This window comes from Ambystoma mexicanum, chromosome 8 (assembly GCF_040938575.1).
Source record: "Ambystoma mexicanum isolate Mex_15411 chromosome 8, UKY_AmexF1_1, whole genome shotgun sequence".
Taxonomy (NCBI): domain Eukaryota; kingdom Metazoa; phylum Chordata; class Amphibia; order Caudata; family Ambystomatidae; genus Ambystoma; species Ambystoma mexicanum.
In genome coordinates, this window is record NC_090929.1 from 737,323,425 (window position 1) to 737,337,518 (window position 14,094).

Sequence of the window (14,094 nt, forward strand, 5' to 3'; positions counted from 1 at the left end):
TTGGATGAGTTAACTTTGGCTGTGAGGAAAATTGAGGAACACTTGGAGCCGAAAAAGAATGTAACGTTTGAGACACAAGTTCTTTCAAAGGATACAAGACCCAGTGGAAGGGTATGTAGCTGTACTGAGAACATTGAGCAGTTTGGTGCACTTACGAATTCCCTGATCGGAATCAATTGGTGAGGTGCAACAACAATCCCAGAGTGCAGGAAAAGTTGCTGGCAAAAGATATGATTTTGGAACAAGCTGTAGCGCTCACCAGAGGAGTTGAGCAAACGACACAGCACATGAAGGAGATGAAGATAAAAACGCACAGTCAAGAAGTGTGCACAGTGACTCCAAGAAAAGGGTTTGGGACAAGGAGAGAATGGATGGGGCACAAATGTCTCCGATGTGGGAACCCAAGGCACGCAGCTTCCAGTGTGTTCTGTCCGGTGAGGAATACAGAGTGAATCAAGTGCAGAGAGAAGGGTAGTTTCTCACAAATGTTAAGGAGAGCACTATTAATACCATGAAGTGGAGACAGAACCCACATGAACAAGAAGTTGGACCAGCTCTTCAGAGTGGAGAAAGGAAACCTCAATACCTATGTGGGGGCCTCCTTTCAACATCCTCGCACGTGTCAACATCAGATACCACATGGAAATATACCAGCGCTAAGGACCTGGATATTTCTGGCCCACCACATACCCTCCACGTTCTCCCAGATCAGTGGCTCCCCCGATATACCAGCTCTTGCAGCTCATAGATCTCGACTACCCCTCTCTAGATAAAACATCCATCCAAGTGTCACCATCAGAAACCACATGGAAAATACTGACACAAAGGACCTGTGTATTTCTGGCCTGCACTCCCCCTTCCTCTGCCCTCCACATTATTCCAAAACCTTGCACCAAAAGCCTGCCAGAAATGCCTTGTGCAATACCACTTTAAATGTCATTACAGAAGCCAAAACTAATTGTGGTGCTAAAGTGTCATCTATGAACCAAATCTCATCACTTAAAAATGGCATCTATGAGCTACAAATAATTAAACTGTGGTTGTTAATGCTTGGCAATGGCTACTCATTTTTTGGGGAGGGCTGAACTTGTTTGGCAATGGTCGACAATAGTCAACTTTGGGTTGCAGTGGTTTAACTATGGTTTCTGATGGAGCCAGCCAGAATGCACGCCCACTGGCTGACTCCAAGAAACCTATGCCAACGTGAATGGAACCAATGCCTCGGTCTAAAAGCTCTGCTAACCAAGAAACAAGGAAGGGCAGATAAATGACACCAAGGATCTAGATCTGTCTCCAACCTTCCTTACCTCATCTGTACCCATTCATTTTGTTTTGGCTCACATAGAGTGTACGCTAAATTGCCACAAAATGAGACAAATTTAAAACGCATTCCCATGCTCGAACCCCTTCTCCCTCCATCTCATTTCAGATCAATCTTGGTTTCTCAAGACAAACGAAGGACGTATACTACTCCTCTGCAGCATTTTCTTTTTTTAAATGTTAATTTTAGCTTAAAAAGATAACTTTGTTTTACCCTCTGATCCATATTTTTAGCTCCTACTAAAATGATGTTTATTCATAAGGATTTTGAAAGTTGCCCTGTTTTACTTTCAGAGTCCCAGGTTTATGTTTTCATCACCAGATTTTAAAATGTGTTTTTTGAGCTCGTCTTAGGACCAGGCTCTGTAAAGCAAGTTTGAACAGTTATTTTGTCTGACAGCAATGTGGGCTTTTTCAGATTGCACCTATTTATTGTCTCTTCCCAGTTATCTCGATCCAACAGATACATGGGTTGGTCCAGACTAAACCTGTCCTAAAGCAATATGGCTTCTTCTAGAAGTTCGTAATCTATCAGCATTTTGGCTTTGCCCCACTTGTACCTGTCCCGCAGTGAAATGGATTCTGCAAGCAATTGTACAGAAACATGGGTTTACATAGACTGCACCTATCCCAGAGTAATGTGGGCTCTGCCAGTTTGTACTAATCTTACAACAGTATGGCTTCATACTAAGTGCACGTGCCCAACAGTAATACAGATCCTACCAGATTCTGCCAATCATAAAGTATTATGGGGTTGGGGTTGTGAACATTACACCTAATAGTGTACCTCTAATATGGGCTCTTTCACATGGTACCATCTTACAACAACATCGGCTCTTGTCTGTTTTAGTTGCTTCAAGATCCTCCTCCAACAGGTTGATCACTGTCATCATCCTACTCTTGACAATATCTCCACTGCTGCATCTTCACCCCTTGTATATTTTGTATCTTAGCCCTTTCATTCTCTGGTGTAGCTCCCATAATAATGGATGCAAAGTGCAGCACAGTGTCGAATGGACTTCCACAAATTTAGCCATGGAATTATATGGTTTTCTCTTCCCAAAAAATAGCTAAACTCTTGTCCAGACTGCAGATGGAAATTTGTTAAGACTTGACCTAAAAATAAATGAGATTTAAATAGGACATGCCATAATCTATTTCCTCTGGAATCCTACTCTGTGCCCCCTGTGTGTGGTCATACTGTGTGGTCATACTGAAAAGTCTCATTTTTTTCTTTTCTTAGAATTGAAATCTATCTTTGTATGTAAAAGTGAACATTTGTGGGTTCATGGCCTGGCAAAGTGTTGTTCTTTATACAATTTCATACCGTTTCAGAAATGTGCACCACATTTTGCTAGACACAAGTACCTAAGAGGGAATGCAAGCATGGGCAATGCTGGATATATCAGCTAGTAATATATGTTTCTTTTACAGTTCTCAGATCCAAACCCACTGGAAGGTAAGTAATCAGTGTTCGATGATTGAATGTACTATTTTATGTCCTAAATGTGTTCTTATCTACAACACAAAACCCCCTGTTATGTATTTAACTAAAGGTATCCCAATGATCACTTGTGAGCAAACAATTCTGTTTAAATGTTCCTCAGTCATTCTTGACTGTCACACCATCATCTCCCCATCTCTCTTACAAGGCAAGATGATTCCTTTAGAATGTAAACTGGATTATAGAATTCAGCCTTTCAATTTTGCACCACAAATCTCATAGTACTTGAGGTGTTACGCCGCAAGCTGTTGAAGTTCTTTGATTAGTGATCCAGAACTATTGGTGCTCCAGAGTTCTTCATATGGGTTGCCACAACCCCGTGGGTCCTCTGAGCTGTGTATAGCTCTCCTGAATGTGTTCAAGTGTGAGTCACATCTCTGGATATCTTTACACAAGCAAGGGGCTCCCACAACACTTTTTATCACAACTCCTGAGTTCTTTTCAGTGCTGCACAACAACCCCCAGAGTTCTTGAAGTGGTGCACCACAACTCTTTGGGGTCTTTGAGTCATAAACCCAAACTGTCCAATGAAAACACTGAAGATATCTGTGCAACCAACAGTCCTGTGCAAGATGCTCATCTCAAACCAAAGCCTTAATCATGTGAGTATCTGGGAATTGGCAAAGCATTTTAATGCAGGAAGGGCTGAAATAGGCCTGCACCAATGGAATCCTTTGATGTAGGTAAATAGCTCTCAGAGGAGGCATGTCACCCAAGCCTTCCAAAGCATCCACATAAACTGGGGCTTTTACTTAATCCTATTGGGAATTCTCACTTTTTTGTGAGAATGCTGTTAAATTCGGAATAATCTGGAAATTACAATTGACCAGGATGTCTGGTGTTATTGGCTATTTTAGGATTTCATTTATTCCTTTCTTTTGAGTTTGTCTGTTTCCAAAAGACGACTTCTTGGTTTTATGAACTCTTGGTATCTGCACCCGTCTAAGCTTAAGCTATACTTGTGTGTAGAAAGATGCTCGATTGTCATTTGAGTGAGAAAGAGTCACCACCTTTTCATACCAAATAAGAGGAGAGCAATTCCTGGCCTCCCTCTAGCATTTTGATTGCACCTTATTGGCCACCTCAAGGATGCATTGGTTGGTTTGAATTGGGAATCCGAGACATCCAGAAGAGTGACATAATCATTAAATCATTAGGGCCAAACAGTGTAGATTAGTCGGACATTCCATTCTATCTGTGCACTCACAGTGGATATATTTGCAGCTGGTCATCAAACCTGCATCTTTACTCTGTCCCAGATTTTAGTTTTGGCTATTAGGTGACACTTAATGTACTGCCTATAAACCAAAACTGTTGTCATGGGAAGTTAAAGTAGAAGATAGATTAGATGTGAGGGGACACACACAGCCTGTGGGGGATGTTTGGTTATTTACCCGCCCGTTGATCACTGATGTCCATGCTAATCCCTATGGACATTCCCACCAACTACCTGGCATTCTCTGCCCGAAACATATCCGCTGGGATCTCTCTGCGTCTATCTCTGTGCTTTCTGAGCAGCGTTCTATAAGGAAATGGCTTGATTGCAGCTGTAAACTGACTAAACAAGCTCCTGCTATAACACAACTATCTTAACCAAGTGTGCCTTCAGACACTTGGACTATAAGCAGTATGGATGACCTTGGATTTGTTACTTGCCCTGAATGCCTGTTAAAAACAAGCATTGGGAAAGCTAACAGTTTTGGCTCTTGTATAGGCATTAGATGGGCACTTAATTTCCAGGTGCTGCCATAATATGCCCAGCTACTAGCATCATTTTCCAGCTGTTGCTATCTTATGTACAGGCGGTAATGTTTGTGCAGTGCCTGGAAAATGCAGATCCTGCACTTCTAAAAAAGACAAAATTGTCATATTTGAAGTATCTCACATGTCTGTTGCCTCCTTCTGAGTGGGAAGCTGTGGAGAAGACCGAGGGAGGCAACGCTCTCTCCTCCCATCAGTGGAACCTTGAATTTGCAATTTTGCTGGCAATCTGGTGGCTAATAATCAGTTCATGCTGTGAACTGGGTCCCTACTCGGGCTCTGGTTTTAACTCAATGAGTTGTGTAACCGCGAGAAGATATTGATCTTCAATTGGGCCAAGCCTTACATCTCTGTACTTTTTTACAGGTCCATACCAAGTGAGGCAGCTTTGCAATCCATCATGTGAGTAACTGAGACTGATTTCAAGATATGTATCTGACTTTCAGAAATTCATTATTGCAATAGTATCAGCATGTAACCATAAATTGATATCAAATATAAAACATGCCATTTATAAATAGAAAATCGTAGCCAAGGATATGGTACTGCTTAAGAACTGCACTAATTTAGCCAGAGCTTTTCAGTATGCGCAAATAAAGATACACATACTCAAATCTGAAGACATGCAACATGACCATTGAATATGGAAGGGGGGTCGGCATAAACATGTTTTGGTCCTCTTACTGCACATCCCTGATTTTTAAAGAAACATGTCTCATTAATCTGCCTTGCTCTCCTGATTCCTATCTCCTCTGGAAAGAATTTTACTACAGTATGCTGGCAAGAGACCTTTGTGTGGAGAGTGGGCATTTTATCTTTTTTTGTTTTTGTTTTTGATAACGTTTTTGTTACTCCAAATACAGCTTCAACACACAATTGTATGGAGGTCTGAAGGAAGTTGTGAGATAGGTTAACAAACACATCAAAGATGACAATATGTGGCATTGTTCTCAAACTCTAAGGGCCTCATTACGAGTTTGCCCCCTAATGTTATACCTCTGGTAATACTGCAAAACTCAGCCAGTTTACCATGTCCACGGACCGATTTCACAGTAATAGTGGTACTTTACAGATGGCGGCGGAACAGTAAGTTCCCATTCCCCGTGGGGATAGGAACACTGAGACGGTGCTGATGCATCCGTGAATTATCTGCTGGTAAGGCCCTGAACTACCGGCAGAACCCTGGCGGTGTATAAGCAAGGGAGGATCCCCTGGGTGGAGGGTCCTTGGGGACTGGGAGTGGGATGCCCTTGGAAGAAACATGGTATCCTTCTTTTCCAACTAATGACCAACCCAAACCTTCCCCCGCCTTTATGGGGTATTATGAGTCAACTCACCCGACTTCCTCATATATGACTGCTAACTGTACTGGGACGAAGAAGAGGCAACCGGGAGTAATGAAGACTAGGTGCATTTACCACTCTGGTACAGGGACGAGAAAGAGGCCTGCTAAGAGTTGTAGTCCAGTGGATTTTATTTGTGTGAACATTTCAACTTTTTTGGACTTTTCAAGAGTTTTGTTGAGACTTTTTGTTACTTGGAGAAAATTGACTTTGGACATTCTTGGGGTAGCCAGATCTGCCAGGACCATGAGAAGTCATCCAAGATCTGGGTGTTTGGTAACCTTTTGTTTGTATAGTATTTATTTTATTTGAATGTTGATATTGTTTATGGTGAGGGTTTGTTTTGTGAATGCTAGGAGGTTTTCCCTTAGATCTTAGAATAGGTAGGGAATCCCCTGGTAGAGTAGGTTTAGTTAGGATTTTTGTTATTATTTTGTACTTAATAAAACAGCAAATCCTGATAAAACTCAATACAGTCGTGAGCCTCACATTAGTACTCCTCACATTCCCCATAGATTTTCTGTAGACAGTGCCAGAAATTGTGCGTCTGTGTTTGTAGAGGGATGGAAGAGTAGCAGGTGGCTGGCAGTTGATCAGCACTGAATGTCCAGGTTTTGTTCAGAAATGTGCTGCTTTTATTGTTCTACCATCTCTGTTTTAGGACCTTACAAGCAAGGCTTACATTTCTCACCTTTCCTTTCAGAGATTCCATGTCTGTGGAAGGTGGGGAGGACAGACTATCCCTTTCGTAAGTAGCAGAACTGCAGTTCACTCAGGATCTGCCTTCAGTTGCACGGATGTGGGGTGGTATCTGGTAATATTACCCCCACACAAATGGTTGCCATACATATAGTCACCGGGAAAAGGCTGTGGCGACATTATGTATGGTGACCATTTGTAAGGGGAGCGGGGCTGTCGCCTGCTCTCCTTGAGGGAAAAATAATTTTGCCAAACAGCCTTTTTGTGGGGACATTATCACATGGAATCTGTGGGGTACAGAAGGAGAAGATTATGTAAGCTAATCAATTAAATATTTCTTCTCCTTTCTTTTAGCAAAATCTCCTCAGGTGAAAGTGGGATCTCTACCCCGTACACTGAGTGAGTAATCTCCACTGCTGATACAGTAATTATAGGAGTGATATTATGTTAATAATTTATAGTTATGGAATCTTTCTATTAAGAACCATATGCAGTATGGTTTTTCTCAAGAACCACATGTAATACGTTGACATCTGGCCAGCAGCTATCCAGAAACCACACAAATCTGTGTAGGACCTGCATGACAAACATGTTGTGAAGGAGTAAATGTTCATAATTCTATTTCCTTTTTCTTTCCAGGCTTATGAAAAAACAGTTAATGCAATATTGGGTAGGTATCATTAAAAATTCTCACTGTTCTGACAACCAGCGCTAATACTGAGACTGGAGCGGCTAATGAGAAATAACTGGGATAGTTTGTGTGATGTTGACGGGTAGCATTTCTTACCTGAGTTTTGCTAGGTCTGATGGTAAAGAGCACACCCTGCATTGGGGAACGGCAGTCCATCATGGAAATAGTTTCTTAGTCACTTTCATCTGAATGAGAAAATGTTTGGTTACTAGTACATGTTTCTATTAGTCACTGACCTGAGATGTTACCAATAGTGTTTGATTTAAGATGGATTATCCTTCTTCCATGGCTTATGGTTCATAGTGTATATTGCGCTATTGCTGGATGAATGTTTTTAGATTTGTCTATACATCAAACCCAAAGCTTTGTGGTTTTAGATTGCATACCCCTTATTCATGGCGTTTTCATTTCAGAATCTATACTCCTCCATACATGGCTGAATGATTTTAGATTCCTTATCATTCCCATCCAGATGTGTTTCAATTGAGGATGCCTCCTCCATGCCTGTGTGGTTGGATAGTGAATACTCTACCTGCATTTGTACCCACATGAATTGAGATTAGCACCTGGGGCAGGTGGTCAGGGAGATGGGGGGCACAGCCAATCAGGTTCTGCAGATTGTGGGCTGAAACCTGTAATCTCAGCCTGCGTTCCACGGAACCCGCAGGTTGCCTCCCCAACGCGAACTGCCATTTGCCCACTGCCCGCCCTCCCTTAACTTTTTTTATTATTTTATTTTAAATATCCCAACCCCCCATCTCCACTTATCTGATTGCAGAAGCAGTGCCGCCACTGCCGCATCAGCGTCCCTTTTCCGGCCGTCATGGCCATAGAAGAGGGGGATCCGTACCCCGTCTTCTATAACCATGGCGGCCAACTTGGTTAAGTATTTTCATTCATTCAACGGGACGCCGCGCACATCCCGCTAAATGAATGAAAATAATTTTTTTTAGCAACCCGGGTTACCCCTTTGGTAACCTGGTATGCTAATAGCTTTAACCCTCATAGTCTCAGGAGGATAGCTCAGGGACAAACGCGCTCACCTTGGAAGCAAGACGATGCAGAGCAACACAGGTTCGATCCCCAGGTCCGCGCTTAGAAACCTCTGGATATTAAGTGTGTTATAAATAACCTATCATATTATATCATTCCAAGTTTGGAATGGGGGGATGATGGCCCGGTGTCCTCGTTATAGGCACTTTCTTTGCTTGGGCTGCTAACTAAGGCTGCTAGGCCATTACCCCTGTTCCAGCCCTTGGAACGGGGGGTTAACGCTATATTCTATACCCTCTCTCCATGGCTGTATACATTCAGGTTATATATTACCCAGTCATAACCAAATGGGTGATGACCCGCAGTCTGTCTCCAATGCATGGTGACATAGTTTGAAGATCTATATCTTTTCTGTATGGCTTAAAGTAACATATTACACATCCACGGCTGTTGCATGGTTCGAAGGTCTCTAATTTCCCATACATAGCTGTATTGTTTGAATTTCTAGATCTACTACTCATAACTCTTCGGTTTGAAATTCTACACCTCTGACCTATAGCTCTGTGGTTTGAGATGTTTTACCTCCTACTCATGGTTTTGTGGTTTGAGTGTGCCTAACTCCAAATCATTACTCTATGGTTTGTTTCCCTAGCCAAAGCTCTATGGTATGAGACACCACTCATCACCCGTGTCTCTTTGGTTCAATTCCCATCCATGACTCTATGGTTTGAGATTCCATTCTACCCCATGAATGGTGAATCAGTACATTCAACCAACGTTGCAGTGGTTTTATGTCCTCCATCCCTCCATTTTCTTCATCCATTCTAATGGTTCGGAAATGTATTTCCCTCTTTCATAGGTGCGTGATTTGACATTTCTCTATCCTTCGCAGTCTTAATGGACTTGACATTCATCCATTTCTGTCTAATGGTAAAAATAGATATGGAAATTGCATTACATGATTTGTCTGTCGATTTTACTGACAGAGATGTAAAGTCCTTAGCTGGAAATCCAAAGACTATTCTAGAACATAGGCGTGGTTTAACAGTAGAACAGTGTGTAAGGTAACAAGTACTGGGAAACACAAGACGTGTGCGTGGTCATTAAAATGATGCTTTGTGAATGTTGTGTTGCAGTGCCAGATTCTTGTTGCCACAGCAGATAGAACACACATTTTGGCAAATCTATGAGCTGCGAGTTACAGCTATGTTATGAAAAATGTGTTAATAGTGCAGATTAGTTTGCATTAGCAAAGCTGTGAAGAAAGGTAAAAAGGGAGGTATGTTGTTGAATCCAGATTCAACTTTGCTGCAGATATTTGGCCTTGAATAGTCATGATTGTCTTAAATTCTGAGCATCTGAGTAAAAAGAACAAAGATGAAAATGGTGTGACTAGAGGGCAGTGTGTAATGAGATCCATTTACCAGAGGAGGACACTGTTCAGGGGAAGGCGGGAGTGTTTATAAAACTTCCATTGGCACTTGATTGGAAAACATTCACAGCTTGTTTACTTCCTGTTTTAGACAAAGTATCGAGTTCCCATCGACGTGATTGCAGGTAAGTTTATTATCTTACTTTAAAGGAGCAGAGAAGGCTACTTAAAACTTTTGTGGCACTTTCATTGTACTGCTATGAGCATGACTATTTTAACACAGACATGTTAAGTGTTTTTTTTCCTTTGGAAAATTGTGTAATCTTCCCAAACTATTTGTTCTGAGGTTCCATGGAGAATTGCTGTTTCCGACTACATTTTGGCAGTAGATACAACTGGATGGGCTCCGCTACTTCTCCATTTCCCAGTATGCAGGGAACACACTGGTTACATAAAATGTATTTTTTTTAAATGTATGGGAAATACAGTATAGCTACTGACGCCCATCAGAAATTACTTGCCCGCCATTCATGTGTTCAATGAATTACTAAGCCCTCAAACAGATCTGTGGTACTTTCTGAATGGCTGATCATGTGGAAAATATCATACGCCTAAAGGGCCTTCTGTTGGATGAACATTTGATTCTGTGCATTGTCCTTAGAACAGCACCTGCAGAAAACAATATTCTGACACATTTAAATACATTCCCACTAGAGTTCAGAAAACAAGCCATTCAGGAGTATGCAATGAACCACTATTTTTAAGGGTTTCAGTGACTTAGAAGCAACTTGGTTTGGTTTAAAGATGAGTACAATATGGGTTTGAATGCAAGATTATGGCTATGACAGTTAGGTGGTGTGCATGTGGCACGCTTGTATGCAAGGAAAAGAGGCAGGGTTTGCAAAGAGAATAGGTGGCAGTCTTGATAGGATATGAGGGAGATGTTTGCCTGATTTATTTTATTTTCCCTAGTTGTGTGACATTTAACAAATTAAAATATTCACTGTGTGCATTTAGTCTCTATCTGCCAGGCATGCCGAACGTCCCGCAGGTGCGGAGGTTTCTCATCAGTGTTATTTAGACAAAATACTTTTCTCCTGATATTACGGCAAAGAGATAAAATATCGCCTCCTCCAAACTATCTGGTGGAAAGTGAGGCCAGGAACAGATGTCGATCCAGGATTTGATCTTCTAATTATTGGAAGGACTGCAGAGCACTACAAGGAGAAAAGACAGACCATGCAGTACACTAATCCCTAAGTCACTCACCAGTACGCACACAGTGGAACACCTACCACATATTGTCCAGTTCTTCTTGTGAAAATCCAATACTCAATAAAGGAAATCCATAGATCAGCTCGATGTTCCAAGCCCTGTTGCAAATCGTGCCATAAGTCCAAAAGTCTGAGATGACCTAACACCCGACGGCACAAGGACGTTTAAAAGGCACTTGGAGATCAGCAGGAGACTGAACACGACGTACGTTGATTTGGACCGTTTCCCAGCCCTTAACAGTCCATGGGAATAATAGCAGGGTCAAGGAAGAAGAACCCCATTGGGAGCAACACAGGAGCCAAAACAGGAGCTAAGTCCAGGCCCAACGCAACCACAATTGGATCAAGCCAACCAGGACAGAACAGCAGAAGATATCCAGAAAAACAGACTAGGAATCAGCAAGCAGAATAGCAAAGCAAAGGTACAAAATGTTAGACAAAAGAAGTTCCACTGAACGGACAAAGCTCCAAACTGACTTGATAGATTAGTCACAAAACACGCCACTCACGTTAGTTGAGAAGCACAAATGCTCCCTTCTCTGAGCTCTGAGCTTTAAAAGGGCTATTCCACATTGCAAGGGTGCCCCGAGCACAGTCATGAACGTGACGTGCCCATGGTGACATCATTGGACATCATGTTGCAGACGTTGCGACCTTGAGTGGTGCTGATAGCTGTAGTGCCCACAGGATGACCATTGCCGTAATTGCCACAGGAATTGCCAGTGACCGAACACCGGATGAATAACGGGATAACGGGCAGGCTTCCATGCCATCTGACACTATCCAGCCACTTAACCCCCCCCCCCCCGCCCCACCAATTGACATACCACCAATTCCTTCCCCTGGATGTCTCATGCACATGCTTCATAATGCTCAGTCTTCAATCAAGCATTCTCAGGAAATTAACAACCTCCTGACAAGCAGACTCTTGAACTTCATACAGCATGTCTCACTGAAACTAACTTCCCAGCACTAGTAACTCCTTCTACCTACTTATGATGAATACCTGCTCATCGATTATCTACTAACCTCTTCTTCACCGTCCTTGTTCTGGTCATTTGTCACCGTTAACTTGCCTTTCATTACAATTTATCTCCCTCTCTTTTCCCAGTCTCACACTACAATCTCATCATATTACATATCCCATAGCCCTCTCATACCTCTCCACCTATCATGCATCCTGAAACTAACTGCATAACCCTTCTCCAGGATACCCTGCAAGACATTACAAAGGGAGCTTTTTGGGGGATATAAGGTTTAATGTAATATCATCAATTGATTATACATAACAATTGAGTGCAATGATTGGAGCCCTAGTACTAACCATAGGGCTACCAGAGGGAGGCTTTGGGGTTTTCCATATTCAACCTTCCAACCTGTCCATATCTTTTTCTGCCAAACTATCTACCACACAAAGACTTTAGGTGATAGTTGGAACAACTTTTTGCTGATAGAAATTCATTAAAGGCACTAATGAAAATCTACAGTATTTGTATTTTACCTTTTTCCTTCTTTGCTGAATTGGTGATGTCATATCCTAAGAATACCAGGGAATTGGTAACTTGCAGTTTCTTATTTCTCCTAAACCATGAATGGTATAACAGTTTTCTTCTTGTTTTAAACCTCATATAGAAATATGAATCATTAGGTTGTTACTAATGAGCTACTTTTCTGTGCGGATGAGACATGCCACAATCCAATTATTGTGATATCAAATAATTTGACATAAGCGAAGGCCAAACATCTGATATGTTTGTGACCAATCAGGGGAGGTGCGACCTCTCCCCAGATGGGAGCCCCTTTCCATCAGGCTAGGGAGTTGCGCCCGCTAAACAATAGTCCCCCTACGGGTGGAAACATGCGAGAAGACCTCATAGGGAGGAACTCCCCACTCGGGGAAAAGCACGTGAGTCCTGGATACAGCACCTTTAACTCCTAATCCCATGGGGTAATAATAATACCCAAACTTTCTCTACCTATGATGCAGTCTGAAACCATGTGTTATGGTAAACTGTCAGGTAATCTCATTGTGAAGCGGACAGGGGTGAAGAAGATTGCAAGCACAGTGCCATCAAGTATAAAGTAGAAAGAGTGCTCCACCAGTTGTTTACAACTGATCTGACATTACGCTGGGGGCTGTGCACGGTATTTAAAATGAAACAGTAAAGAAGGACTTTATTCTGTTCTGAATCTGTTTGTTTGAGGTTGGGAAACCACCTCTAGTTAGGGATAGATAGGTTTGTTAGTTTTTAATAAAGGTTTATAGCAATCACTATGCCAGCATTTGGTCAGACTAATCCTTCCATGCCGCCACAAAGTGAAGTATCTTATTTCTTCAACTTCTGTAGACAGATCACTGACATACAAATTGAATAGACAATGGGCTATGTAAGGATGCAGAGGAAGGACTCTGACAGAAAGGTGGCATATTTGGAGCTTTAGACTTTTATTAGTACAAACTGAGCAAGAGGAAACCTATCTTTCCCTATTTCTAAGAGGGGGTTTCCCTGCCTCAACTAAAGATCTAAGGTCCCTGTCAGGATGTCTGTTAAAGTAAAAATGTCCCCTGTACTGTGTCATGAAAACTCTACTTCTGGCCCTTACACTATAAACTAATAATAAATAATAAAGCACTGTGCTGATCCTAGAAGAATGCCTCCATTCTCCTGGGTTATTGTCCTAGTTCCACACATTGGGCCTCATCACAAGTCTGGCTGTAATCCAGCTCAAATTCTGACGAGCGGAAATAGCATTACCGCCGGGTCATGTGGCGGAATTAGCTGGGCATCACAACCTGGAAACAAAACCCATCAAATATTTCCACTTTCTGCAGCCATCCAGACCTGGAAACAAGCCAGAATGCCTAAGGAGATTATCAGAGGCAAGGTGGCTGTAAATCGACTCTGAAAACCAAAGTTTAGTGAGGGGGAGCTGGTGATCCTGACAAATGAAGTTGTTGCTCACACTAATGAGCTATATGGCCTTCGCCAAAGGAAAAGATCAGCACATCGCAGGACAGCAATCTGGCCTGCCATCAGCCAGAAAGCGACAGCTGTGGCTGGCATCCCCCATGATGGAGTGGACTGTCACAAACCCTGGAATGACCTCAGGATCAGGGTGCATGGGCTGCTTTTGCA

The 14,094-nt window shown here is 42.3% G+C and overlaps 1 protein-coding gene across 1 annotated transcript in view; it reads left to right on the forward strand.

Moving 5' to 3' along the window:
• Positions 1–2,760: 2,760 nt before the first annotated feature.
• Positions 2,761–14,094, forward strand: part of LOC138472411 (uncharacterized) — a 227,877-nt gene continuing 216,543 nt past the window's right edge. The window contains exons 1-6 of the mRNA XM_069610557.1: positions 2,761–2,779; positions 4,952–4,987; positions 6,632–6,676; positions 6,982–7,026; positions 7,267–7,297; positions 9,835–9,868. Coding sequence (XP_069466658.1) covers positions 6,639–6,676; positions 6,982–7,026; positions 7,267–7,297; positions 9,835–9,868 — 148 coding nt within the window. The 5' untranslated portion in view covers positions 2,761–2,779; positions 4,952–4,987; positions 6,632–6,638. The remainder of the gene's footprint in view (positions 2,780–4,951; positions 4,988–6,631; positions 6,677–6,981; positions 7,027–7,266; positions 7,298–9,834; positions 9,869–14,094) is intronic.